At 41.5% G+C, this 27,159-nt stretch overlaps 1 protein-coding gene across 1 annotated transcript in view; it reads right to left on the bottom strand.

Annotated features, from left to right (window-relative positions):
• TRDN (triadin) overlaps positions 1-27,159 on the bottom strand; it is a 243,953-nt gene that overhangs the window by 13,028 nt on the left and 203,766 nt on the right. Inside the window, 6 exon segments of the mRNA XM_064170120.1 lie at positions 4,433-4,561; positions 6,592-6,639; positions 8,538-8,555; positions 11,082-11,126; positions 16,143-16,190; positions 18,827-18,853. Of these exon segments, the coding sequence (XP_064026190.1) occupies positions 4,433-4,561; positions 6,592-6,639; positions 8,538-8,555; positions 11,082-11,126; positions 16,143-16,190; positions 18,827-18,853 (315 nt within the window).

Genomic DNA, 27,159 nt, shown 5'->3' on the forward strand with positions numbered 1-27,159 from the left:
CAGTCCAGATCTCTCAGTCCCAGGTTAGAGTGGATGCCTCCCCCAGTAGAATAAACTCACCACAACACAGATTTTTTTTTTCTGGAAAGTCAGGGGGAAATGAAATTGTATTTCTCATAGTTTAAATATAACAGTATAAGAAGAAATAAACCACTAGAGAAATAGAATAACCTTAACAAAGATGGGGAAGGGGTCAAGCAGTGGTGAAGCAGCAGCAGCAGCCATAACAGCAGCAGGGGAAGATAGCAGCGGGCACAGCTGAAGCAGCAGAAGCCAGCAAGGGGAAGGTACAAGCTGTGCTTCCAGACATAAAGCCCTTGATGCTCCAGTGAAGCTATGTTACCTTGTCCATTGTTGCCATTCTATGGCCTATCCCCAGAATGTTCACCTCTCCCCTATGTCTGAGCTAGAAATCTAGCTCAAACAGCCACACTCTCTCATCGTCCACATGTCCCAGCCAAAGGCTGACACTGACTCCTGCATAGCTATTTCTCTGCATTAGCAGTTTGCCTCACCTTTTAAGAGTAAAAGCCCTTGAGAGCTGCAAAAATTTGGACTACACCTTTCCACAGGGCCTAGCACAAAAGAAACATAAACTCCTCTGCTATTATAATACCCATAATTGATAAAAATTCATCCATTGAGCAGGCTACAAATTCCCTGGTGGAAACCATCATTACCCCTTTTTAAATCAAAGGAATAAATTAAATTGTGATATGGAATCTAAGAATTTTTTACCCATTCCTACTTCATTAGTCCCAGTGCTATTTTAAAACACATTTTTAAGGGAAGAGAATAGCAACACCAGCCAAGCAGAGCCTTTGTTCCTTCAACACAGAGCTGGATAAAGCAGGAATATGCCCACAAAACATTTTAGAGTCTCTTTTGATGGAATGATCTTTGTATTTTCATCATGCTGAGATTTGGCTTGAGACCAATATGATGTTCTACAGCTCACACCAAAGTGAAAATATTTGAATCAATGCTTTTCCAGTGGGAAAACTCTGCAATTAAGCATGATTTTCACTAGCACATCCCAGAAAACTTTCATTCAGGTCTTTGTTCATACAGTGACTCCTAAATGTCATGGCTCAGTACTTCAGCTTATCAGGCATTTAGCAAAGGCCAGTTTTGCTGCTATTAAATGCTAACATGCTCAAGTCTTTTTAATATTTACAGTTGTGCTCTGAACATGCTCATTGTTGCTGAAAGCTGATACTATATTACAGCATCATGACTCATTAATACTTCTCATTTTCAGAAGAAATCAAAGATGAGATTCAGCTGAGGGAGTAAATTTAGTAAAGGACTTGGATTGAGAGATTGTCTGCCTGAGGGATCTGGACTGGCCTAGTTCATAGAATTGTAGAATCAAGCAGGTTGGAAGAGAGCTCCAAGATCATTCGGTCCAACATATCTCCCAGCCCTATCTAATCAACCAGACCATGGCACTAAGTGCCTCATCCAGTCTTCTCTTGAACACCCCCAGGGACAGTGACTCCACCACCTCCCTGCACAGTCCATTGCAATGCCAATCACTCTCTCTGGCTACAACTTCCTTCTAACATCCATCCCAAACCTTCCCTGGCACAAGTTGAGACTGTGTCCCCTTGTTCTGATGCTGGTTATATGTATATATCCTAATTAAGTATTGATGATTGATTGTCTGAGTCAGTGAGGTATTGGAAGACTGCTGACCTGAGGAGTAGTTAGTTTGATGCTCTGTTTTATTTAAGATAAGGAGCATTTTCTCCTCTTAGTGAATCAATACACTTGCACTTAGTCTGAGGGCCCTGGGAAATACTTTACTCACTCAAGAGTGCTAGGTTGGACTGGATGATCTCGGAGGCCTCTTCCAAGCTGTTTGATTCTGTGATTCTATACCCCTGTCATGGGATTTTCTTTAGGAAAATAGTTTGTCCAGTGCTCATTTTTTTTCTTAAAGCACAAGCCTCTGTATTCTTCCTCTTGACTGCAAAATGCAGTTTGGCATTGCTTACTGCAGGAGTAAGATAAGCCACCAGTTTCGTGCCCTGTTCAAGGTAACCTCTCGCAGTTTGAGAGTCTTTAGTTAGTATGCAGAGTACATTCCATGTTTCATTGCATGTTCAGATCTGATATAGGATCAATTTCTGTCAAAGGCTTCTCTGCATGCTAAACCAGGAATAGCAAAAAAATAACAAGCTTTACTAATTGCTTTTATAATTGCATTGTAATTCACTTAGCAGTTTATTACACAAAAAGTGCTTGTTGTTAATTTGGGGACTTTGCAAACTCAGGCTTATAATCTGCCACTCTGTTAATGACAACAACCTCTCTACTGATTTAAACCCCATTTACCTTTACAGGAAGACTGCAGTGGTTATAATGTGAATAAATATGGCCAAGGATAAATGTATGCATTTATTTTAGGCTTGATCTCTAAACCCAGCATTTTCTGTCCATGTCTGCATCTCACACTCGTGATGCTTTTACAGAGAGACTGCAGTGGTTATAATGTGCATAAATATGGCCAAGGATAAATGCGTGGATTTATTTTACATCTCTTTTAGGCTCGAACTCTAAAACCAGCATTTTGTGTCCAGGTCTGCATCTCATACTCATGATAGCTGTGCTCATGCTGTGGCAAGAATATTGTACACCTGGCCAAGAAACTTATGAAGCAGAGCGAGAGAAAGCTCTAGAAATAAAGGAGGTAGTGATCCAGCTAAGTGCTGTTCTCAGAGATAAAAACCAATTTAAAATAGATAGCTCTGGTGCTTAAAATCTTGAACTAGATGTATTCAAGGATGGTTAGCTCAAAACAGGCAGTGCAAACTGATACGACCATAGGTTTGCTGGTCTGCTAATTGCTCTTGTTTCTTTTCTGTTTCTAGAGGCATTGTTCATCTTTATAATTATTTCAAGCAGCAGGACATAAGCTCAAAAATGTGGAACAAACATCTCTCTGTGAAGGTCAGGGGAAAATACCTTGGCATTCCTTATGTTCACAATATGCCAGGGTAATAGAGTTCATGATACAAAGCCACTGTAGACAGTGATTTTAGAACAAATTCATCTTTACAGGGGAAGGAATAAGGAATTAATCACTTAAATCCCTGATAAAGAATAGTGGAGGGTGTCATCAGTGAGGGTCTCAGATAAATCAGTGCAGAAGACAGAAAATGTCAGTGAGGAGATCCTTCAAATACAAGATTGAACAAATATGCATAATGGAATCAGAGGAAAGATTACTTAAATTACTTGGCAAAATGGCAATAAACCCATCAATACATTCAGAGAAAGTAATACTTTTGCAATGATCACTTGAAAACTGAACACTGCAACTCAGGATTGCAGGAGATCCTTCAGTGTTGCCACATTTCAGATGCCTCATGTTCTCCCTCTGCCTTTGGGGCTGGGGTTGAGAATAGTGCTGAGTAGTCAGACAGGAGTTTAAAAGCAGGTATTCCTCCTGTCTAACTTCAAGCACCTAATGTAGGAGACTAATTTAGGAAGCTTAATGGAATGGTTTTGCCTTGCCTTGTTGCCAGCTTCTGACTTGGAGCAGAAAGAGGTCTGTGTTCCTTGGTTTTGGATACTCTTTATGGTTTCCTTTGCATCAGAACAATCATAGAATCAACCAGGATGGAAGAGACCTCCAAGATCATCCAGTCTAACCTATCACTCAGCCATATCCAATCAACCAGACCATACATGGTTTGATCTTGATATGCCAGACACAGTACAAGAAAGAGAACAGTTACTGTGCTAAAAAGGCTACAACTAACCTGCTAAGGTCCATACAAGAGCATTTCCCCAATTCAAAGCATTTAATGCAAACATTGTCCTGCTCATTGTCTGATCATGACTTGCACTATGTAATGTGCCATGACTTGCTACATTTAGCGTAAATCCAAGTCAGTCTTTATCCAGAAGTTGTACTGACCTCAACAAGGACTTTATTGAATTACTTCAATGGAAGTCTTTGTTATGTGAGAAATTCCCCTTGAATCTTCCTGAAAGCTTACCTAAAATCAAAATACTCCTTTCTCTTCCTTAATTTAATTTAGCTTTTTTATTAAAGTAGGGAGGAAAAAAAAATGAGTTGAAACAAGGTCAAGAACATCCTACACAAATTACTAAACCAAGTAATTTCCAAATGGTAAAAGAAGTAATGAAAAAGTTGTCCAGCTCAGTTATGCCACATGCCACTTCTTAGTTTTAATAAACAATGTGTTTCCACAAAGATAAATCACTTGTCTGCTCCCACCTAAAATCACCAGAGCATCAGTTATGCTGCTAGCATAATTCCCTTTTACAAAAAGTAGCAACTGCAAACAGAGTCTGAATGATGCAGCTTCCCAATGCTGAATTATAAATGTGCTTGGTTGTGCTGCGTTCAGCTGTTACTGCTAAGCAGGAGGAGTACAAGCACACCCCTAGTATGAGCAAGAAAATAGCTCTGTCTGGCATGACAAAAGTGCAGACATGTAAAATAAGAGCTCACGCATCTGAAAAGGTGGTTTGTGTTCTGCAGCAAACAAGACACGACACGTACTTGCAGTGGTTTTCAGCTTGACTGGGAGAGAAAAAAGAGGAAAGAAAACTGGTCAGAATGGACAGGTGCAGCATTGCATTGGTATAGTGCAGCACAGCACTGGCACGGTGCAGTGTAGGCATAGCGCTGATATGGTGCGGCATAGCGCTGATATGGTGCAGCATAGTACTGGTGTGGTGCAGCATAGCGCTGGTGTGGTGTGGCGTAGCACTGTTGTGGTGCAGCATAGGCATAGTGCTGATATGGTGCAGCATAGCACTGGTATGGTTCAGCATAGCATTGGTGTGGTGTGGCATAGCACTGGTGTGGTGTGGTGTAGCACTGGGGTGGTGCAGCATAGGCATAGCGCTGATATGGTGCAGCATAGCACTGGTGTGGTGCAGCATAGGCATAGCGCTGATATGGTGCGGCATAGCACTGCTATAGTTCAGCATAGTGCAGGTGTGGTGCGGCGTAGGCATAGCACTGGTATGGTTCAGCATAGTGCAGGTGTGGTGCAGAGTAGGCATAGCACTGGTATGGTTCAGCATAGCACTGGTATAGTGCAGCATAGCGCTGGTACGGTGCGGCATAGCGCTGGTACGGTGCGGCATAGCGCTGGTACGGTGCGGCATAGCGCTGGTACGGTGCGGCATAGCGCTGGTACGGTGCGGCACAGCGCTGGTGTGGTGGACAGTGGCTTTATTTGCTCTGTGTGTTTACTGTGTATCAAAGCAGAACCCGTAGTGATTTCACAGTAATTAATAACAACCTAGCGATGGATAATAATGAGGATGTTCTCATCTACACTTGGTAATTGCTGATGTAGAGTTAAGGATGTGTAACACTCAATTCTTTGCTTGTTTTCTTTCACAGAGAAGCATGGAGAAGATGCTTTGTAACCCCCTGGTGACTGCTTAACAGTGAAACTGTTTCCTACAGCTGCAGTAATTTAATCCTATCTTTTACAAGTGAAGCTGGATAGAAGTTATGATACATAGAGACATCATAGATGATGGATAGTGTCCCATCATAACCTGAGTAGCATATTGTGTAATATCTGCTAAGGGTGAAAATTAAACTATTGTTGGTCCTGGGAAGTTGACTCCTACAGGAAAACAGTGAAGTCCAAAGAAACAGCAGATAGAGGCAAATAATTAGCAAAATAAAGCTATTTAATCCAAGCACTTTCAGAAGATGGTTCAGATTCTTTTCTGGCACAACTTCTTTGATACTGGTGGAGTTAGAGGAGCAGAAATTTGACCTTTGATAAATACCTCTTCAGAAAATAACAACTGACATTGCAAATACATGCTGTGATACCTTAGCTTTGCTATGACTCATCAAGGCTCTTCTCTACAGCAAACAAATCAGAATGGGCTGGGCTGGAAGGGACCTTCAAAGGTCATCCAGTCCAACCCCCCCTCCAGTCAGCAGGAACATCCTCAACCAGATCAGGCTGCTCAGAGCCCTATCAAACCTCACCTTGAACATCTTCAGGGAAGGGCACCCAACCACCTCCCTGGGCAACCTGTTGCAGTGTTCTACCACTCTCATAGTAAAAAAGTTGTTCCTAACATCCAATCTAAATCTGCTCTGCTCTGGATTGAAGCCACTGCCCCTCATCTTGACACTGCAGACCTTTGTAAGCAGTTTCTCTCCATCCTTTTTGTAGCCCACTTTGGGTGCTGGAAGGCTGCTATTAGGTCCCTCCAGAGCGTCCTCTTCTCCAGGCTGAACAACCTGATGTTGACATTTGTCATCTGCAATTGTATTTTGCACTTTGTTTAAGTGACAGTTTCAAAAGTAGGTTCAGGCTGGATGTGAGGAGGAAGTTGTTCAGCATGAGAGTGGTGAGAGCCTGGAATGGGTTGCCCAGGGAGGTGGGTGAGGCCCCATGGCTGGAGGTGTTTCAGGCCAGGCTGGATGAGGCTGTGGCCAGCCTGATCTAGGGTAGGGTGTCCCTGCCCATGGCAGGGGGGTTGGAACTGGATGATCCTTGTGGTCCCTTCCAACCCTGCCTGATTCTGTGATTCTAAGTAAGCACTGCACAAAACAAAAGGATCACTTACCTGGCGTTGTAGGTGGAACTCCTTTTTCATGCTTGACTCTTTCATGCTCTAGGTAAAAGAAACAACATAGCAAAATAAGTATTTCATGTATATTTTTCAGGAATAAACAAATAAACCTTAACTTTCTCTTGTGCCATGCTGCTAACTTAGAAATGACACACAACTAATTGCTAACAGTGAGGGAGCTGCTACGAAATAAGCAAGTTCAGTAGTACTGCATAAAGTTCCATGCATACAGCTACTATTAATATCACTAAGAGTTATGCATCTATCTTAAATAAGAATTCAGCTAATGGGGGCTTCCCCTCAGACCCTTAAATGTAATTTGAGTCTGTTTTCTGTTCTTGTTATTCAACAGAAGAGTACAGAGCAAACTCAGCAACCACTCACCCAACCTTTACATTGTTGATTCAGACATGGGCTGAATTCCCAAAGTCTCAAATGCATCCAATTCCATATAAATAAATTATATCTAACAGTAGAAAATTAGAGAACTAGCACTGCTTGGTAGGCAATGTATTTTGGGTTTCCCTCCTCTCTTTTCTGTTTCATAATTACTACTGGAAAAAAAAAAGAGATAATTTCTGCTTTGATGTAAGAAATGGAAAAGATAAAGAAGCTTTGTTTTAAATCCAAGGTCATGTAAATTTATACAGGAGTCACACCTGCTTAAAAGGAATTGAAATCTCCCCTGCCCCTGCCCTGCAGATCTCACTGCATAGTAGCAGCTATGGCAAATGCAGGCAAACATGGGCCACAGAACATTTTAGAGCTGAGGAATCAGTGGACACCTCTGCTGGCCTTCTTTCCAGGTGATATCCCCTGTAGCTAAAGAACTGTGCATCAGTTTCTTTTTGAGCAACAAGGATACAAAGGTGGGCTGTGAAAGTGGAAAATGTTGAAAGGGTAAGCAGACCTTGAGAAAAGGGCAATATCTCAGCCTGCCTGCTACTCAGATGAATAATTTAACTCCCAGCAAGTGTGATTTCAGCCAAAAATGAATGCCAGGAAATGCTGAGATGAAGACATGATAGAGAATTTCAAATGGGAAACAGTTTGATAAGGTATGAATTAAAATTTGTGCCAGTGAATAGTAATATTTTCCCCATATCTGGTCATTTTTTTAATGTGGCAGTGTTTGGAGACTTAACTGAACATCTCGAGGTGAGGAGAAAGTTCTTCACTGAGAGAGTCATTGGACACTGGAATGGGCTGCCCGGGGAGGTGGTGGAGTCGCCGTCCCTGGAGCTGTTCAAGGCAGGACTGGACGTGGCACTTGGTGCCATGGTCTAGCCTTGAGCTCTGTGGTAAAGGGTTGGACTTGATGATCTGTGAGGTCTCTTCCAACCCTGATGATACTGTGATCTCCTATGCTGAAGGTATGAAAGATGATAGAATCAACCACGATGGAAGAGTCCAACTTATCACCCAGCCCTGTAAGCTGCATGGGAAGGTAATGAATCATAGAATCAAACAGGTTGGAAGAGACCTCCAAGATCATCCAGTCCAGCCTATCCCCCAGCAGTTCTTTTATATACACAGTTATATTAAAAACCTATGTGATTAGGGAGAAAATGTGCTGATGTCTTTCTTTTTCTCTTTTGAATTCAGCAGGAGAATTTATTCAACCCAAATAATTTTAAGCAGTGATTTTAAAAAGAACTTGTCACCCCCATAGTCATTTCTTTCATGTTGGGACTTTGTGATCTGGGCAGCATAGAATGAGTTGGCTCCTGGACTGAGGCAATTGGTTATGTCAAATGGGCATTTAGACAGCAATGATGAGCCTGTATGTTAGAAGTGAGTAATGGCCTGCGTGGTGGTAATGACAATGAAATACAACCAAACCCAGACATTTCTAAGGCAGTGATTCCATGCATTAAAGTCAAACAAGCCACACATATGCAGAAATGTTAGAGCAATTTTCTGGTGAAGGTAACACATACTTGCTGGCTTTGCCTGGACTGCTGAGGAATAATTTTAAAAAAGGATGATAAATTGTAATATTTAGATATAAAAAGTTTCTACTTTTCTTTTTAACATTCAGCTGTGTTTCTGGCAGTCAGTTCTCACTTGTTCTTGGCTTCCCCCATCATAGAATCAGTCAGGTTTGAAGAGACCTCCAAGCTCATCCAGTCCAAACTAGCACCCAGCCCTACCCAAACACCCAGACCATGGCACTAAATGCCTCATCCAGGCTTTGCTTCAACACCTCCAGGGACGGTGACTTCACCACCTCCCTGGGCAGCCCATTCCAATGCCAATCACTCTCTCTGCCAACAACTTCCTCCTAACATCCAGCCTAGACCTCCCCTGCCACAACTTGAGACTGTGTCCCCTTGTTCTGTTGTTGCTTGCCTGGCAGAAGAGCCCAACCCCACCTGGCTACAGCCTCCCTTCAGGTAGCTGCAGGCAGCAATGAGCTCTGCCCTGAGCCTCCTCTTCTGCAGGCTGCACACCCCCAGCTCCCTCAGCCTCTCTTCACAGGGCTGTGCTCCAGGCCCCTCACCAGCTTCATTGCTCTTCTCTGGACATATTCCAATACCTCAACATCTCTCTTGAAGGTGCACAGCATCCAGGCCCCTGAAATGAGGGCTTGCTCTAGCATGTTTAGACCTTTGAACTCCCACTAGCTACCAGCTGCTGCTGAAATAATGCAGTATCTTTTCACCTCAGCAACAAATTTGCCTAGTCCAAGACCATTTCTTGCTATCTAACAGTGTAAATCAGAAGTAGCTCCAGACCAGTCAATAGAAATTGGAAATTTTGGGCCTACAATGTGGAGAACACTTTTAGTATAGGAAAGTTCCAGTGACTTCTAGAGGCTAATACATGTCATTATACATAATGTTTTTTGAAGAGAGGTGTGGTGGCTTACCCACTGTTTGAAGCTGCCTGTTTCAAGCTCTATAGCTAGTGATCTGAAAACTTGCACATCATTTCTGCAGTGGATTTTGTTAAGTTGGCCAAGCTGAAGTCCTGCATTTTCATTTTGGTTCAGCAAAGTGGAAAAAGACTTGGCAAATATGTGACTATGAAAGGACCCTGTGATCCTTACAAAAATCAAAGTCATGATATTTCTGGCAGTGTTGTTTCCAACCACTGCTAAGCCTCAGTTGGATGCTTCTGATTTCCATCACAAGCTAAAACTTAGTTAACCCTAAAAATAGAATTGTGAACTTGTGATAATCCTGTAAATCCAAAGAGCTAAATTCTTCCTTTTCCAAACTTTACCTAGCACTAATTGCTAACTCAGTAAATGTCCAAGTCAGAAATTCACTGATGTATTTGGCAGTAATTTCTCCAGACATGTAATTTATATGGTTTGGGACATGGTAGAGTAGTTTAAGAAGAGATAAAAACTACCAAAACAATATTGGGTAAACAGAGCACTGTAAAATACCACTGTAAAATGATACATTTTTATTGTAGCTCTTCTAAAAAGCTCTATCAAGCCACGGATGTTCACAATTAGAGAAGATATGTATGAAATGAGAATAGAAATGAGGTAGCAACCAGCAGACTCAGGTGAAAATGAAACACCATTTTATTCTATTGAAAACATTCAACATCATCCACATCATCATCACAGCCAATGAAAAATCTGTTGTTGTTATCATTGTCCAAGGTCTGACAATGATCCTTTTGGTGTTTGGATCAAGGCTATCTGCAACAGAAATCTAGAAGCTGATGTCCAGAAAAAAATCTTTCCCACAGCTTTTTGTTGACTGTAAATGATGATGAGAGTATTGTTGACTGTAAATGATGATGAGAGTATTCTGATTCCTTAGGTAACTCTCCAGGGCTTCTATAGCAGTCAATATCACTTGAATTTTTTTTTCTGTCAGCAATATCATTACAAAATCTGCAGGGTCTAAATCATAGACTCAAGGAGTTTCTCTCCAAAACCATTTTCCTCTTATGAAAGCCAGTTTTAGCTCCATCCATTCTCCTAATCAAACTAGTGTAGTGATTCAGCCTCCCTGCTTGGGCACTGCTCTCGGTGCTGTAAATGCAGTCTGAATTTAACCTCAGAGTGATCTGAGGATAAAAAAAGCCCATGACAACAAACAACAATTCCTTACACAGCTATTTGGGATCGTTCCAGAGATTTGATTTACAGCTAAACCCTATTTCATTAGCCTGGCTCTGGCAGGAAGGCTGGAACAAGCAGCCCAAAGCTGAAGTGTCTTGACCTGACTTTGTCATAGAATCAGCCAGGTTGGAAGAGACCTCCAAGATCACCCAGCCCAACCTAGCACCCAGCCCTAGACAATCAACCAGACCATGTCCTTTCTTAGAACAGGCCCTGCAATTGCCACTCTGCTGCCACTTTGCTCTCAGGCAGTGTTACCTGTCACATTTCAATATCCTATTAACAAAAATGATTGCAATGCAAATGTACTACATTAAGTGAGTACTGAATAGTGTTTAACACCCCCTTTCCCCACACACCTCCCCAAAATCAGGAGAAAATTACTTGTTCCTACCTGACTTCTCAGTTGGAGTTGTCTTTTGTTGTTTTATTTTCTCCCCTGCATTGTAAAAGCAGCATTAAAATTAGAAATTCACACTCTGTGAGCATAGGTGCATATAACTGGTGAAATATTTCCTTACCTCATGCTATATTTATGGCTCAGAGTGACAAAGTAAATGCATCATTATCCCACTGTAGCACTGCAGAAGAGCACATCTGCATTATGACTTCTGACTGCATGGTGAGCTCACACTCCATGGGAAAAAGAAATTACTGAGCCTAATGTCTCAGCCACCAGAAACCAGTAGTGGCTGTCAGGCAGGCACTCAGGCGAGGAAACCTTATTCTAATAACATAGCTAGGATCACTTTGTGAACATCACCTTCTTAGATGTTTAGGTTCATCAGTCTGGTATTGCACAACCCCAAAACTTGTTCTCACACACTACTTGACCACAAATACATGTGGACATATCCACCTGTGTATCCACTGAAGATGTGAAAGGCACAGAGACTCCCAAGAACTCACCAGGTTGCTGAGCTTCATCTAGATGGGACAGCGCCAGTCTGGATGCCATTTGATACAACCTGCTACTGGATAAGCTTACCTAGACCCACTTGGATATCCATCACAAAGCCTAAGAGCACTCCTGAGCTTCTGCTGATCTCCTGAGAAAAGCTGCTGGAGTTCACATGCTCTTGAGCTGCCTGTGGCTTTGCTCAGCATGGTTCACAGGTGTCCACATTAGGCACCAGAGCTCAGCTGCCTCTCCTCCAACTATGGGGATAAATCTTCAGCCAGAGGCACAGGTGAGACTACATTTTTGGATGGCGTTTGCCTTAAAGGCTCAGTGGCCCAATCAGGTGGGAATTGGGATGTTTGCTTTCAGTTCTCTACTCTGCCCAGTTTGGTTGACTTGGACTTCATCTTTCATAGCTCTATTCCTACTTTCTCATGTCTCCTATATATAAAATTAAACCTCTCTCCTAACCTCTCCCCCTCAAGATTCACACATGTCCTGACTTTTCATGTTAAATATGTTTAAGACACACTCAGGCTGTAAATAGCTTTCATCAGTTCACAGCCACGTGCTGATGACCCTCTGCTTTTCCCCTAGACCTCTGTGAAGCATCAGATTGAAGTTGACAATGGCTGAGTGACAGTCAGGTCAGGCAGGGATGTCCAGTCCCCTGAAGTCATTGAATTCAGCTGAAGAGTGGTTGGCTAGATGCCCTCCTGGGGAGTCTGTCTGTGCATGCACAGTGCTGCTGGGTCCTGAATATGAGCAATGATTCCAAACTGGCAGTCAAGCTTGTTTTGAACTGAGCTGATGGATGGAGGTACTGGGAAAGGGCTGGATGCTAGAACTGCCTGTGAATTATCAGATCCCTGGTTGCCCCATCACTGTACCTATGTGGTCACTTTCAAGCTCAAGAACTGCTGAACTTCTGTGGGAGCTATTTCTCTGAATCCTAATCTGCACTCAGACTAAATATGGGGATGCTAAAGCATTTAGAAGTGCAGACTGTTGAGTTATCTTGACGTACATGACATTTCCTTTGAATCCAGCATGCAACTTCCAGAGGATTTTTTTTCCTGAGGGCAGAGAACACATTTATCTTATTCTCTCTGCTGATTTCTTTTTAACTTGGCTCTCTGAGATTCCCAGAGGTGTACACTCACCAAAGAGGTCTGAGAAGACATTTATCATATGTCAATAGATGAAGAAACATCCTCCTAGCTGCACAGTTCATGTTTCTCGTCTATAACCAGCAGCAAAGCTACAGTGCAAGTATGGACAAGAAACGTGCAGCAGTTGTGCTTTGGTGTTTGATGTGTTTCATTGGTCTGGGTTTCTTGTGGTTTGCTTCTGGAAGAAAATCAGTAGAGATGGGGGAAATATAGGGAGGGATAAAGCTCCACAGTTACTGATCTTTTCTCTTCTTTGGAAATAAGGCATAGCCTTTCATTGCTATGCTTTCAAGTTGTCATCTGGTAGGTGGTGATTTAATTTCTTTTCACTTGTATTAAGTTTAGGCTTTCTCCCCTCTTGCTCAGCTATTGTTACTGTCAGCTTCTAAGGAAAGCAGTGAATTAAAAAACCCTCATCTTCATTTCATGGTCGTCTGTGAAGCTAGAAATGTTTTTTTTTTATAGCACAACCAGCAGCCTGAAGATGCAACTTGTTGAGATAAAGTATTCTCTTTCTGCTCTTCGATGAGCTTTGGCATATAACAGTGCATTTCACTCATTTAGATGGGAGTATTAAGCTTTCTGTGCACCAATACACAGAAATCCCAGCATGTTGGCTTTAAACACACGTCCTGTACTATCCACTGGATTGATGGCAAGTACAGCTCGCAAGAATTGGAGCTTCATTTTCTTTGGATGTTCTGCCTGCTCTTTTGAACACTAAATAAGACACTCTTGGTTTTTCTAATCCTGGTGAAAATTTACAGCAGTGTTTGCTCTGTAAGTCTTGGGCTTCTCAAGTAAGTCTGTGAGTGGAGAGTGTGTCTGATCCTGTGCTAGCCTAGCTGGAATGTTTTGGTGAGAAGAATTAGATGATAGGCTGTGAAAAGGAAACACTGGTGATGGCTGCTGCACTCACAGGCTTGCTAAAACGAATAAGAACAAGAAGACAAACATAGATAACAGACTTGTTTGCTCTCTGTCTTTGGGGCTGCACTTCACTCTAACCTAACCTGCTGTCTGTGTGACTAATCCAGCTGCTTCCTAACCTCCCTGGCCAGCCCTCCAAAACTCACCTTGAACATAAGGGGTAAGGTAGAGGGGTAGGAAGAAGGTAAAAGGGTGGTTGGGAGCCCCTCCTGGGGACTCTGGTTTCTGGGAGGGCTGTTGTGTTTCTGTATTACTTTTTAACTTGCATATTCCTGTCTATAGCTGTAGGCATTGTAAATCTCTGCTTGCATCTCATGCTAAGCTGTAAATATAAATTCAGTTTTCCAAAGCAGCTGAGTCTAGTCTGGGTGATTTTTCTTAAGTGTGTGTGTGTGGGGGGTGGGTAACACCCAAACCATCACAGATCCATTTAAAAGTATGAGAGGAATATCTTTTGAAGAGTAATTAATTCTCCAAACCAAAGTGTTTTGGACAGGTCTGTGGACTGGCACTCACCTGGGAGAAAATGCAGTAATTAATTCCCTGGTATTAATTCACCTACCTAATCTGCAACCAAACTACACAGCAAGCATTGGTCTGCCAAGTCCACAGGAGAACATCCTGACGCTTTTCCTGGCAGATCTCCAGAGGTGACTCTATGGCTTTTCCTCTGAGTTTCTCTAATCATTACTTATAACCAGAAGCAAAATTGAGGGAGTAAATCATCAAAAATTAAGGAGAATACTCTCGTTGAGAGAACACTCTTCAGACACAAGGAAGCTTCCCAAAATCATTTCAGTATGAAGGAAAGCAGTAAGAAAAGAATCGGAGGAGGATGATGCACAACATTTGGGCAAGAGCAGAAGTGATATTGCCAATTTCTCACATACTTTTTATTCACTGTATCATGTCATTGAATGTCCCCAAAATATTAATTTTTTTTTTTTTGGGGTGTGTGTGAATATTTCAGAAAAAATCTGATTTAGTCTTTATTTTGAATAAACTCAAAGTTTAAAGTTCTGAAATACTTCATTGGAGAGAATTTCAGTCCTCTGCAGACCTCTAGTTTCACAGAATTAATATTCTTCTTCTTTTTTTTAATTTTTTTGGGTTATTTTCTTGATGTATCTAATTTAAATGGAAAAAAAATAATGACAAAGCTGTAAACATTTCCCTGTGTATTGCAGGCAGCTTCAGAGGCAATACACCAGGAAGGAATTCTCTTGCTTTGCTTGCTCTTACACATGTATACAAAGCACTCTTTAATTCAAACACTTCCCTGCAGCTTCAATGTTTTTTATGAAACTCTCTAGTTTCTACTTCTAAGTCTGATGACAAGAAGCATAGAAATAATAGTTGGAAGCTGCTCTGAATGAAGGTGGAAAAGAAGCCCACTGCTTTGCACAGGATAATTCAGTTTGCTAAGTCAAGTGTACTCACTGGCACACAGCAGGGGGAACTATTAACCACCAGTGCCTGCAGATTAATAGTTGCAGTCATCAACTGAAACTCTAAACAGCCACTGCTCTTAAAGCAACCATTAATCACCTGAGAGTAGATCTTTTATGCTAAAGGAAATTTAGCAGGGCTTTAATTTTCCTTTATTCTTTTTTTTTTCCTCCTTTTTTTTCCTCCTCCCTTCAAACAGTTGAATTCTGGAGCACATTGTACCAAACCAGTGCAAGCTCTCTGTACTGTTTTGTGACATGATGCTCTCTGATGTTTGCAAATGCCTCACCAAGGGACTTTATTTTGATGCTGTTATCTGGATGAGATCAGGTTGACTGGTTTCATTTTGCAGGGAAGGTGAGTGGTTGTGCCACCTGCCCAAGCAACCCACTCTTTGGCCACCACTGACCCTTTCTAGGATGCACAGAATTGCATAGGATGGCTTCCTTGCTAGAACAGTCCTGTCTTGGCTGCTTCCACTTGCACCCACCTGATGGCTGAAGCTCTCTAATGCTGTTAATACACAAGAAGTAATCAAAGAGGCTAAAAATAGAGCTTGGCCTCCATGTCTTTGAAAGCTGGAGTGGGAAACATTGCTTTTGTTCCCCCTGTTAAAACAGGCAATGCAGCTTCATCAATTCAACTACTGAAGGCTTGCAGGAAAGCTCAAAATGTCACTGGAAATACTTAGGAGAATCATCATAATAATAGCAGCAGCAGCAGTAAATAACTCCATGCCCAGACTCTAGAGGGTGAGTTTTGCTAATACTTTCTAGGCTGTACAGCATCAATGACAGAGTCACAGGAACTATAAGCAACTGTAAAAACTCAATCCCTTCAGTTACATTTCATCTTCATTTTTGTTCCTCTCCCATACCCTGAAAAAGCCACTGACACAAAGCAAAAAATCAGTGCCTAGCTCAAGAATGTCTCCAAGTTTTGCAAGCCACACATATTATTGAGTGGAGCCTGGAATAAGTGGAAATGAAATGACAAAACCTACCTGGCTTAGTCTGAGAGACAGCTTTGTCATGTTTGATACGTTCATGCTCTGCAAATAAGAAGAACCTCTACATTAGAAAAGGTTTTAGTAGTCACATTTTAAATCATAAAATAGAATTATTAAGGTTTGGAAAAAGACCTGTAGGATCATCAAGAGTCAACCCCATGCCACCATGGCCACTAAACCACATCCCAAACACCATGTCTACATGTGTTTTGAACATCTCCAAGGACAGTGACTCCAACACCTACTTGGGCAGCTGCCGTGATGAGAGATGGGGAGCAGCTTGATGCAAGCTAAGTTCTGTTTACTGTACTTTCAGCACTTGGTTATATACCTTAACATACAAGCTAAAAGATCATGCCAAATCCTAACTGGTCATTAAGACAGAGCTCAGTACATACCTCATCAAGACATAGCTCGTATGTTAGCAATTAGATAAGCAAAGATGAACTAAACCACAGGTTCATGTTTCACATAGTTCTGTCTGCTGCAACATTCTCTAAGGTCATTTCGACCCTCTATTTACTTCTCCCCTTTACACATTCTGAACCTATGGCTTATGTTCCACTGTGGCAAGATTGAGCAGCTGTACAGCACTAAAAGTCCTACCATTCCCAACAGGCAGCCTTTTCCAATGCCTGCCCATCCTTTCAGTAAAGAAATTGTTCCTAATATCCAACAATCTAAACCCCTCCTGGTACAGCTTGAGAACATTTCATCTTATTCTATCACTTGTTACTTGGGAGACGAGAACAAACCAACCTCACTACAGCCTCCTTTCAGATTAAAAGATTCTCACTAAGATTTTATAAGCTGAGTTGGCATTGCACATTCACAGTAGACTTGAGAAAAAGAATGACCAATATAGGAATTAAACTAATTTTCCCTCTAAACAATAAAAATAATGTTTTACTTTTTTATGTGGTTTAAGGAATTGCAAAATTTCCTTCTATGTTTTTCAGAAATAGAAAATCAAATCATAGAATAGAATCATAGAATCATAGAATCAATCAAGTTGGAAGATATCTCCAAGCTCATCCAGTCCAAACTAGCACCCAGCCCTATCCAATCAACTAGATCATGGCACTAAGTGACCCATCCAGGCTTTGCTTGAACATCTCCAGGGACGGTGCCTCCACCACCTCCCTGGGCAGCCCATTCCAATGCCAATCACTCTCTCTGCCAACAACTTCCTCCTAACAACCAGCCTAGACCTCCCCTGGCACAACTTGACACTGTGTCCCCTTGTTCTTTTGCTGGTTGCCTGGGAGAGGAGACCATCCCCACCTGGCTACAGCTTCCTTTCAGGTAGTTGTAGACAGCAATGAGATCACTTCTGAGCCTCCTCTTCTCATTTTAGTAGCATCTCCTCTTCATATTTTAGTAGTACTCCTCTACTTATACAGACTTTTAAATGGTATTTACATAAACACCTTACAGACTGCTAAACTGAGAATTCCTGGGAAAATCTGAAAGTTGCTGAGCAGCACAATCCCCAAAATGCTGTTAATTAAGTACTGTTTAATCTGCTGTGCAAGAAATACATTGAGGAGTTAATTATGCAGCCATTTGAACACCAAACATCTTGCAGTTTAAGACCTCATAGAATAGAATCCTTAAGGTTGGAAAAGACCACTAAGACCATCAAGTCCAGTCACCAGTCCAGCACAACCGTACCCAATAAACTAAACCATGTCCCAAATTCATCACAAAATCTCTAAAATTATGAAATGCTTTGATAGCTCCCACCTGTCTTCCATGAAGAAAATCCCTCCTTGACAGAATCATAGAATCAAGCAGGTTGGAAGAGACCTCCAAGATCATCCAGTCCAACCTAGCACCCAGCCCTAGCCAGTCAAGTAGACCATGGCACTAAGTGCCTTATCCAGTCAATGCAGGAAAGTATTTTATTACAATAGAATTGAGGTTGTCTCATGCAGAACAGCAAATAAAAGTTCAGTCTATTCCACAAAGGAAAAATACCTTTCCACAATTCTCTGTTAGCCTGGATGCCAGAGTTATATTGTAAAGCAGTAACAGCAATAAATACTGCACTGCATTAAAATCTAAGCTGTATGCAATTTTGTGCTGTTTTCAAACAGTGGCATATCCAAACCCCAACATTAAGAGACAGGAAAGGAATGCTAGAGCGTTTCAGAGGAATGTTACAAGTGTTTTTCATTCTGATTTTTCAGCAGCTATGCCTCTGTTGGGTAGCAGGTGAGAACTGCAGCATACCTAGTGATGAATTTTTCTCTTGCTTGAATCAGACCTGCACAAAAGGTGTTCAACAAAAGACTGGATGGGACACTGAGTTCCATGATCTAGTTGACTGGATAGGGCTGGGAGATAGTTTGGACTGGATGATCTTGGAGGTTTCTTCCAACCTGGTCAGTTCTATGATCATCATCTATGTCCTCCTTGAGGTTTTCTTATGTGTGTGGGAAGCTGCCACAGAGGCAGAAAGCACAGGTGGATCTTAGCTCAAACTGTAAAATGCCCCCCAGGCAAACTGGGACAGTACAGAAAGAGTCACTGCAAACCAGTTTCATAAGACAAAATTTCCTGTGAGCTCGTGTTGGTGAAACCCATCTGAAGCTACTGAAACACTGCAGACAGAAAGGAATATCTTCCTCCTTAAAAGCCAAAGTACCAATATCTGTAGTCAAACTGATACTTACTGTGTTCATGAGGTTTCTCTGAGGTAGCTAGAAGCAAACAAAAAAGGGGTATTTTAATATTTTATTTGTGCAACTTTAATGCAGGATTTAATGCATCTATTCATGACAGCTGTAGACACACAAAATAAATGTACAGTGAAACCTAGATTAAAATGTGCAACTTTTACTATTGTCCTACCTATTCTACCCACCCCAGGCCCCAAACTGGGACACTTAGTTAAGGAACGCAGGCACTATAATTTCCTCATTTAGCTAGGGTTTGATACAAACAGCCTGAAAGCTTCTGTGAATTCACTGACTGGTGACTATACATCAAATTCAGGGCAAATATCATCCTAAAGGAGGTGCTTTATTTAATACCCACCCCATTATGGTATGACAGATCATAAGGCATCCAATTCTGGACCAAACCAGACAGAGAACCTTAGGTCAAAATGCAGGAGGGCAGTCAAAATATAAGACTAAGTGTCCCTGACAATTGCACCTGCCCTAGTGCCCCTTCACTGAATTTCAGAGGGATTCAGAGATACTCCAAGGAGCAGAAAGATGTGTTTGAAAGTGTGGTTAACATAACGAGGACACATGGAATAGAATCCTAAACAAAAGGTCTCAGAATTTCAGTTCCACAGATGCTAAACTTTAATGCCATTTCATTTTACTTTCTTTATTTACCAGCAAACAAAAACTAAACCCCAAACATCAGATGAGGTAAAATTGTAAACTTTCCACGGACCTCCAGAGAGCATTCCTCTGGTAATGTCAGAGCTCAGAGAGATGTGTTTAGTGCCATCCTACAGAAGGAAGTGAAATGCCAGGACTTAGCCCACCAGTTGGATTTTTTCTTCTTGATGTTTGCAAGGCAGCTGTTGTTTTTGAGAGAATAAAGGCTCTACCACCTGCACATGGCAGATTGCTGAGTGTGACAGAGCATTACCCCACCATGCAGGGGATGAGTTGCCTTTGCAGGCTCAGCAGCACAAGCAATGATTCTGCTGCTGTGAGATCCCAGGCTGTGATTCACTGAACCTCAGAGGTCTCACTTGGGGCAAAAAAAGTAGCTGCTGTGCAGGTGGGGATTTGTTTTGTTTTCCTTGCAGTATAAAACCAATCCTGCTTTATCTCCAGTCTCTGTTTAACCTAAGATGCTGCTGTGCATGCAAGAAAAGAGTAACTGGAGATGGTGTGCAGAGCAAAAGAAAAGATGCTGAAACATTTTTGATGGTAATAATGACTGAAGATACAAATCAAGTGCATACACTTGCTCCTCTGTGAGGGAGCAGAAATGAGAACACCAGAGGAACAAGGATCCATTGACAAAGATGTTTGCTGTCCCTACATTCCCTGAAGGGGTTTAAAGGGTATCTGGATGAGGAGCTTAGGCACACACAGTTGTGTTGAGGGTGATGTTAGATTATGGTTGGTCTCAATGATCTTAAGGCTTTTGCCAAGCAAGTAATTCTATGATTGTAAGAAAACCTCTGTGACTGTAAGCTCAATTGTTTTGCCTAAACCCACAAAAACCAGTTCCCTAAACTTCATAAACTTGGGTAAATTCAATTGCAGTTGAATAGCCGTAAAATAAGTCTGAAATCTGTGGAGGGAATTGATTTTGTATTGTCTCAAAAGAAATAGCAAGGTATGCTTACCTAGCTCTGTATTTCTGTTTGAGGAAGGAAAAATTCATGGCAAATAAAAAAACATAATTGAGCTTCAGGGGCTGGCATAGCTTACACAACTATCATGGGATGTAATGCCACATAATACTTTCAGTGGCCACAAACAACATCAGAGCTAGGCCATGTGTATTAATACAAATTTGCCATTGGAATGGGATGTCCAGGGAGGTGGTGGAGTCACCGTCCCTGGAGGTGTTCAAGAAAAGCCTGGATGAGGCACTTGGTACCATGGTCTGGCTGACTGGACAGGGCTGGGTGCTAGGTTGGACTGGCTGATCTTGGAGGTCTCTTCCAACCTGGTTGCTTCTATGATTCTATGATTTGCGAACTTTACAAACAAGCTTTTGTTAAAGCATCCTCACCTCAGACCTGAAATTTGTTTTAAACCACTACAATCAAAACAAAACCTTAATGCCTTAACTTTCTAAGTGAAGGCAGTGCAGCTTTCCCCCCACTAACCCTACCCATCCCATCCCAATCCCTTCTTAATATGGGTGAATATGAGTCACAGAGAATCTTAAAACCAGTAGAAACTCAGCCTAGGTCGGCTCCATCAAATGTAGGAAGGAATCTGTTGCCCTTGTCCTTATTTTCGTTAGCTAAGCTTTTAGAATGTCAGTATCCAGTCAGAGCTTTAACACCGAGATTAATGCCCTCAAATCTGTGCCTAAAAGCCCAGCTTTCTATGTATTTTTTAAATGACATAACAGAGATATTTCTACTGCCTATTTTGATGAAATAATGATGCCCTTCCAAAGATACAAGTTTTTACAGGATGGTCTTTTTGCCCATCTTCTGAGATGGTCTTTATGCTGTAGAGATAAACACTTATGGTTTATCAAATCTGCTATGATTTCAGTCCATTCAGTATTAATTCTGCCCTCCTTATGTGTCAGATTATCTCACCAAAGATGTAATTCAAATGACATACAGTAAGCAGAAAGCTGGAAAATTAAATCCCAAGAGCCTTAGCTTCATTTTCACAGTATCACAATTGTCTGTAGAGCAGATATCCTTACTTTGTAGTCCACTTAGTGAAAAGGGAAAGAAGATAAAAGCTAAATGTCAAAGACCTAGTCAGACTTTCCAGAATATTTAATGATTGATTATATAGTATTTAAACCAAAAGGGTGAGAATTAAAAGGCTGTCTGGTGCTCTCATTTTGTGTAGCACTGAAATGAAAGCAAGTCTATCTAAACCCTGTGCTTAATTAGCACTGCTGTATACAGTGCCTAGTTAAGCTGTGAAGCTCCATGCTGCAAAATGGGTGGATAATGGCATTTTTCATGGTTTCAAGAAGGGACTGAGGAAAATAGAGAAAAAAATCTCCCAAAGGCTCTTAAACATAAAGACATGGTTGAGGAAGTTCCTGAGCTGAGATGAGCGAAGGTCACAAAGTGACCTCTCTGTGCCTGTTTTATTCCTGTACTCTTCCTTAGGTCTTTGCCAGTTTGGCTATTAGAGAAGAGAGGACATCATTAGGTGGAATCTTGTTCTCACTTCAAACAACTGTTCAGATGTTGACTGCTTGTTCTTCACAATGTGAGAAAATTCAATCTTAACTACAGACTGATACAAGTAGAATTACAGAATGTTTTGGGTTGGAAGAGACCTTTAAAGGTCAGCTAGCTCAAGCTGCCTTGCAGGTAGCAGGGACATCTTCAACTAGAAGGGGATGCTCAGAGCCACAAACAACCTGACCTGGAGTGCTTCCAAGCATGGGCCTTTTACCACATCTCTGCACAACCTGAGCCAGTGTCTCACCATCCTTATCACAAAAAAAGTTCCTCTTTGCATCTAATCTTCTTAGTTTCATTTAGCCCTTGTCCTGTCATATCAGGCTCTGCTAAAGATATTGTGCTTATCTTTCTTATAGACCCCTTTCAAGTTGTGCAACATCACAGTAAGTTGCTGAGATAAATCAGTACACTAACCTAGCAAACAACTACTTCTCTGATTAGTTATCTCTTAGGAGGCATCACTCCTCTAATCACAGCATCATAATTTGATCAACATTTAAACTATATTAGAGGAGGAAAAGGATCAGATTCAGACCTAAGGAAAACAGATGGATTGTTGATGAAGTATTTGAATCTATGTAAGACCTGAATTGGATTAAATTATTTATTTGGTTCTGTGCTCAACAAAAGCATTTTTGCAATGTCTTTTGTGCCATTCTAAATTCAGTTTGGTAACTGGGCTTATTTTGTTTGCCTGCTATTCTGAATGCTAGAAGGGAATTAATTATATATGGCATAGTTTTGTATATTAGCTTCTGACAGGGGCTCAGAAAGGAAATCCTTTGGTTTACTGAACCACAAATTGATGAAGCTAAAAGCAAGATGTGGGGTTTTTTATGTCTATTTTCCATCTGGATAGCAGTCATTTGCTGTTCTGACAGCAAATATATTTCTGAGTGTGCACACTGTAAGAAAAGAACATGCTGTACAGGAAAGAAAATGACAGAATTATTTGCTTTAGAGAAGAATAACAAAATTACAAAATAACAAAATACATTTTGTAGCTGAGAAAATTATTTCTAATTGGATAGCTACCTATGTATTATAAATAAGAGCATTACTTTTGTCAGGCTAAGAGCTCATCTCTCAGTAAAGAGAGCAAAAAGACTCTTTAACAGCATTTTTTATCAGGCACTAGAGGGACACATCCATGACATCAATCTGTCACAACATTACAGGACAAAAGAGGAACGAAAACCAACAGGAGTCTCAAGATTTGTGCCTTAAGCTTCCAGTTTATATATCATAACTAAGGATGAATCTTTGCTTCCCTTATTCACAGAATCACAGAATTCACCAGGTTGGAAAATACCTTTGAAATCATCAAGTCACAGAATCACAGAATCAGACAGTCACAGAATCACAGAATCAGACAGTCACAGAATCACAGAATCAGACAGGGTTGGAAGGGACCACAAGGATCATCTAGTTCAAATCCCCTAGGTGGGGGCTGGTCTCTTCTCCCAGGCAACCAGCAACAGAACAAGGGGAAACAGGCTCAAGTTGTGCTGGGGGAGGCCTAGGCTGGATGTTAGAAGAAAGTTCCTCACAGAGAGAGTGATTGGCATTGGAATGGGCTGTCCAGGGAGGTGGTGGAGTCATCATCCCTGGAGGTGTTCAAGCAAAGCCTGGATGGGTTACTTAGTGCCATGGTCTGGTTGACTGGATAGAGCTGGGTGCTAGGTTGGACTGGATGGTCTTGGAGGTCTCTTCCAACCTGGTTGATTCTATGATAGTCCAACCTATAACATATATATATATATATATATATATATATATATATATATGTGTGTGTGTGTATGTGTGTGTATATATATATATATATATATTCAAGCTAAGTCCATTGTCCCTCCAAGTGACTTCTAAACAACGTAACATTTTGTCCCTTAGACAAATCATTGGACAAAATCTTGCAAAATTCAGTGGGAATACTCTAGCCTTCAAGAATTTAAGCTGCTATGTCATTCTGCATAGTCAGCAAAGTGCTTTTCATTTAAGGTCGAATGGAACAGTTTTCTTCCAAACCATGCAAGGGCTTCAGACTGTAGAGCATTATCAAAAAGTCACAAGGAATAAAACATATTCCTCACACAGATCCAGTTCAGAATGGCTCAGATGACAATAACTTCTGTTCAAAATGTGATTATCAGGATTTCTCACCCTTCCAGAGCAGCTCCCTGCCTTTGTGAAGTTATTGCTTATACTCTGTGTCATTCAAAGGAGAAGTCGAATGTTGCCACAAGTTTTCTTATCTGCCATATCTCCTTGTGTCCTACTCAAATCCTGCTGGGTGCCTGAGCAGCTGGTGGATGGATCATGCAGGAAAAAATAGTTTAATGACCATATGCCTAAAAAAATGACTCGTCACAAAACTGATTAGCAGTAGCAAGCTTGTGTTCACCCTGACCCCTGCTCTACACTAGAAAATTTACTTTAACAGTGTATGGCAAATAGTTACCCTATGAAAGCAAATAATTACCCCATGGATTGATCAAAGTAAAGAAAGGCAGAGTGTGGTGGTGGCTTAAACAGAGAAAGTTGATGTGTGATTATATTCCAGTGCACACTGTGCCAGCCTTGTCCTTACAGGGTCTCTTAATTCCCTAATGGTCATTTAGAATGTCTGGTTTACTTTACACCTAGTGTTTTACAGGATATTTGTTCAAGGTTCTACATGCTAAGGAAGTTTTATCCCACATTAAAATGACAAGGATGAAATACTAAGCAATTTACCTCAGGCTATCTGAAATGCTTCCTGGGGAAACAGAAAACTCCAGGTTCCAGCTGGCACTCTCACTCATACTTGTCAGTGGAGAGTGCTTGTCTGGGTCTGTGCAACACCACAAACTTCCTTAGACCACTGTTTCAGCATGACTCTTGTGACTGATGGTGATAGTAGAGTAAATGGTAAAGGCAAACTCTCCAAAATTGCCACGGTTTGCATAATTAAACATTGATATTAGATCCTGTAGGGTATTCACTTCCAACAACCTGATGGAATCTTTCTATGGATCCTTCCCTTCAAAAAAAAGCTGTCAGGCTGCTCTCACAATTCCTTCTGCCTTATTTCCATGTCCAGAGCAGCCTGGTCCAGCAAAGCTGCCTTCCTATTGTTAGCACATTGATGTTCTTGCTGTTTGCTTTGCCTTATATCTTGAGGCTGCATAGTGAAGAATGAGCTGAGTCTTGGTTTTGGAGGATTTTGCTGGTGTTGTCTAGAATCAGGCTTATTTTTAACTGGCAGTTGAAGAGTACTCTACATTACTGGGAGAAAGAGAAGTGGTTCAGAGGGAGGGGAAAAAAACTTTAGCATGGGGTAAATATAGGAGGAGGAGCAAAGAAGTACAGACATGTCCAACATTTTAAAATGATTTTTAATGAGAGGAATTGCTTCAACTTGAATCCAAGATGCATGCCTGTAGGGAGCATCAGTAATGATCCCAAGCTTTCCCTGTTTCCCAGTTTGTCAGTTAAACAACAGAAATGCACTGGGAAACGCAAGACTTGTTGAAACAGCAATCTTGTATGATAGCACTGAAAGCTAATGTCTTTAAAGTACTATAAATCTTAAAATCCCAGGAGGACCAATCTTCCATCGCTGGAGCTGGAAAGAATAGAATTTCAGTCAAGTGTAGATGTGCTGCCTTAATGCATTTCATCTTTAGGCACTTGTGGCGAAAGACCTGAAGAGCTTCCTCTCAATATCATCCTCAGCTTCTGACGTTCTCATGTGCTCTTCCCTGAAATTGTGGGATGGGAACATACAGATGAGGGACAATATGCTTAACAAGCTTTCACTTTTAGTAATGTCAGTTCTGCATTCGCATATAGCTAAGGCAAAACATAGCCAAGCTCAGTTCATGCTTTAGTGCAACACAAATTATAGACTGATGAAGGATGACTGAGTGAGGCTGGGCAGACTGAGGTGTGTAGGATGTTAGAGTGATGGAGTTGCTTTCTCGGTGTTGACTTCAGCTTATGAAAAACTAATGTTGTTCACCATTCTAAATAAACAACTGAAGCCAAAGGGAGCACATCTTGTGGATAAGAGAATCATAGAATCAACCAGGTTGGAAGAGACCTCCAAGATCATACAGTCCAATCTAGCACCCAGCCCTAGACAATCAACCAGATCATGGCACTAAGTGCCTCATCCAGGCTTTACTTGAACACCCTCCAGGGATGGTGACTCCACCACCTCCCTGGGCAGCCCATTCCAATGCCAATCACTCTCTCTGACAACAACTTCCTCCTAACATCCAGCTTAGACCTCCCCCGGCGCAACTTGAGACTGTGCCCCCTTGATCTGTTTCTGGTTGCCTGGCAGAAGAGACCAACCCCCACTTGGCTACAGCCTCCCTTCAGGTAGTTGTAGAGAGCAATGACGTCTGCCCTGAGCCTCCTCTTCTGCAGGCTGCACACCCCCAGCTCCCTCAGCCTCTCCTCACAGGGTGTTCATACTCATCAATATTTGAGTCTTGTGCCTGCCATTTGTGAAGGGTTCCAAACAAATCCCCTGGGTCTAAATTCCACGCAAATACTTCAAACATGAACATCTTTACTGAGCTCCCTCTGAACTCTGCATTTGTAAAAGTACAATCGTGGCTGAATGCATTCATTAAAGAACTGTAAAATACTTTTACATTTACATAATTTCATCATTAAGACAAATGACCTCATGAAAATCAAGAAAAGAAGAAACTGGGAGGAGAGATTAGTTTATATTAGGAAGGAATAACAATTACAAAATCATTAGCTTTTGAAAAGGTGGCTTGACTTGAAAGGGACCTTAAAGATCCAATTACCCTGACACACAAAGGGACACCTTCGACTAGACTAGGTTACTTAACACCTCATCCAACCTCGTCTTAAACACTTCCAGGGATGAGGTGTTGGCAAACTCTCTGGCACATGTGTTCTGGCGTCTTACCACTGCCATAGTAAATAACTTCTTCCTAATGTCCAGTTTGAGTCTAGCCTGCCCTAGTTTCAAACCATTGTCCTTTGTCCTGTCATCACAGTCCCTCTCCTTCTTTCCTTCAGCCCTCCCTCAGACACTAGAAGCCTCTATTCCCAGCATGCTATCCAAATTACCATGGTGTTTACAGCAGAGGTCTAATGACTAGCTCCTAGAGA

The sequence above is a fragment of the Pogoniulus pusillus genome, chromosome 33 (assembly GCF_015220805.1).
Source record: "Pogoniulus pusillus isolate bPogPus1 chromosome 33, bPogPus1.pri, whole genome shotgun sequence".
Classification (NCBI taxonomy): Eukaryota; Metazoa; Chordata; class Aves; order Piciformes; family Lybiidae; genus Pogoniulus; species Pogoniulus pusillus.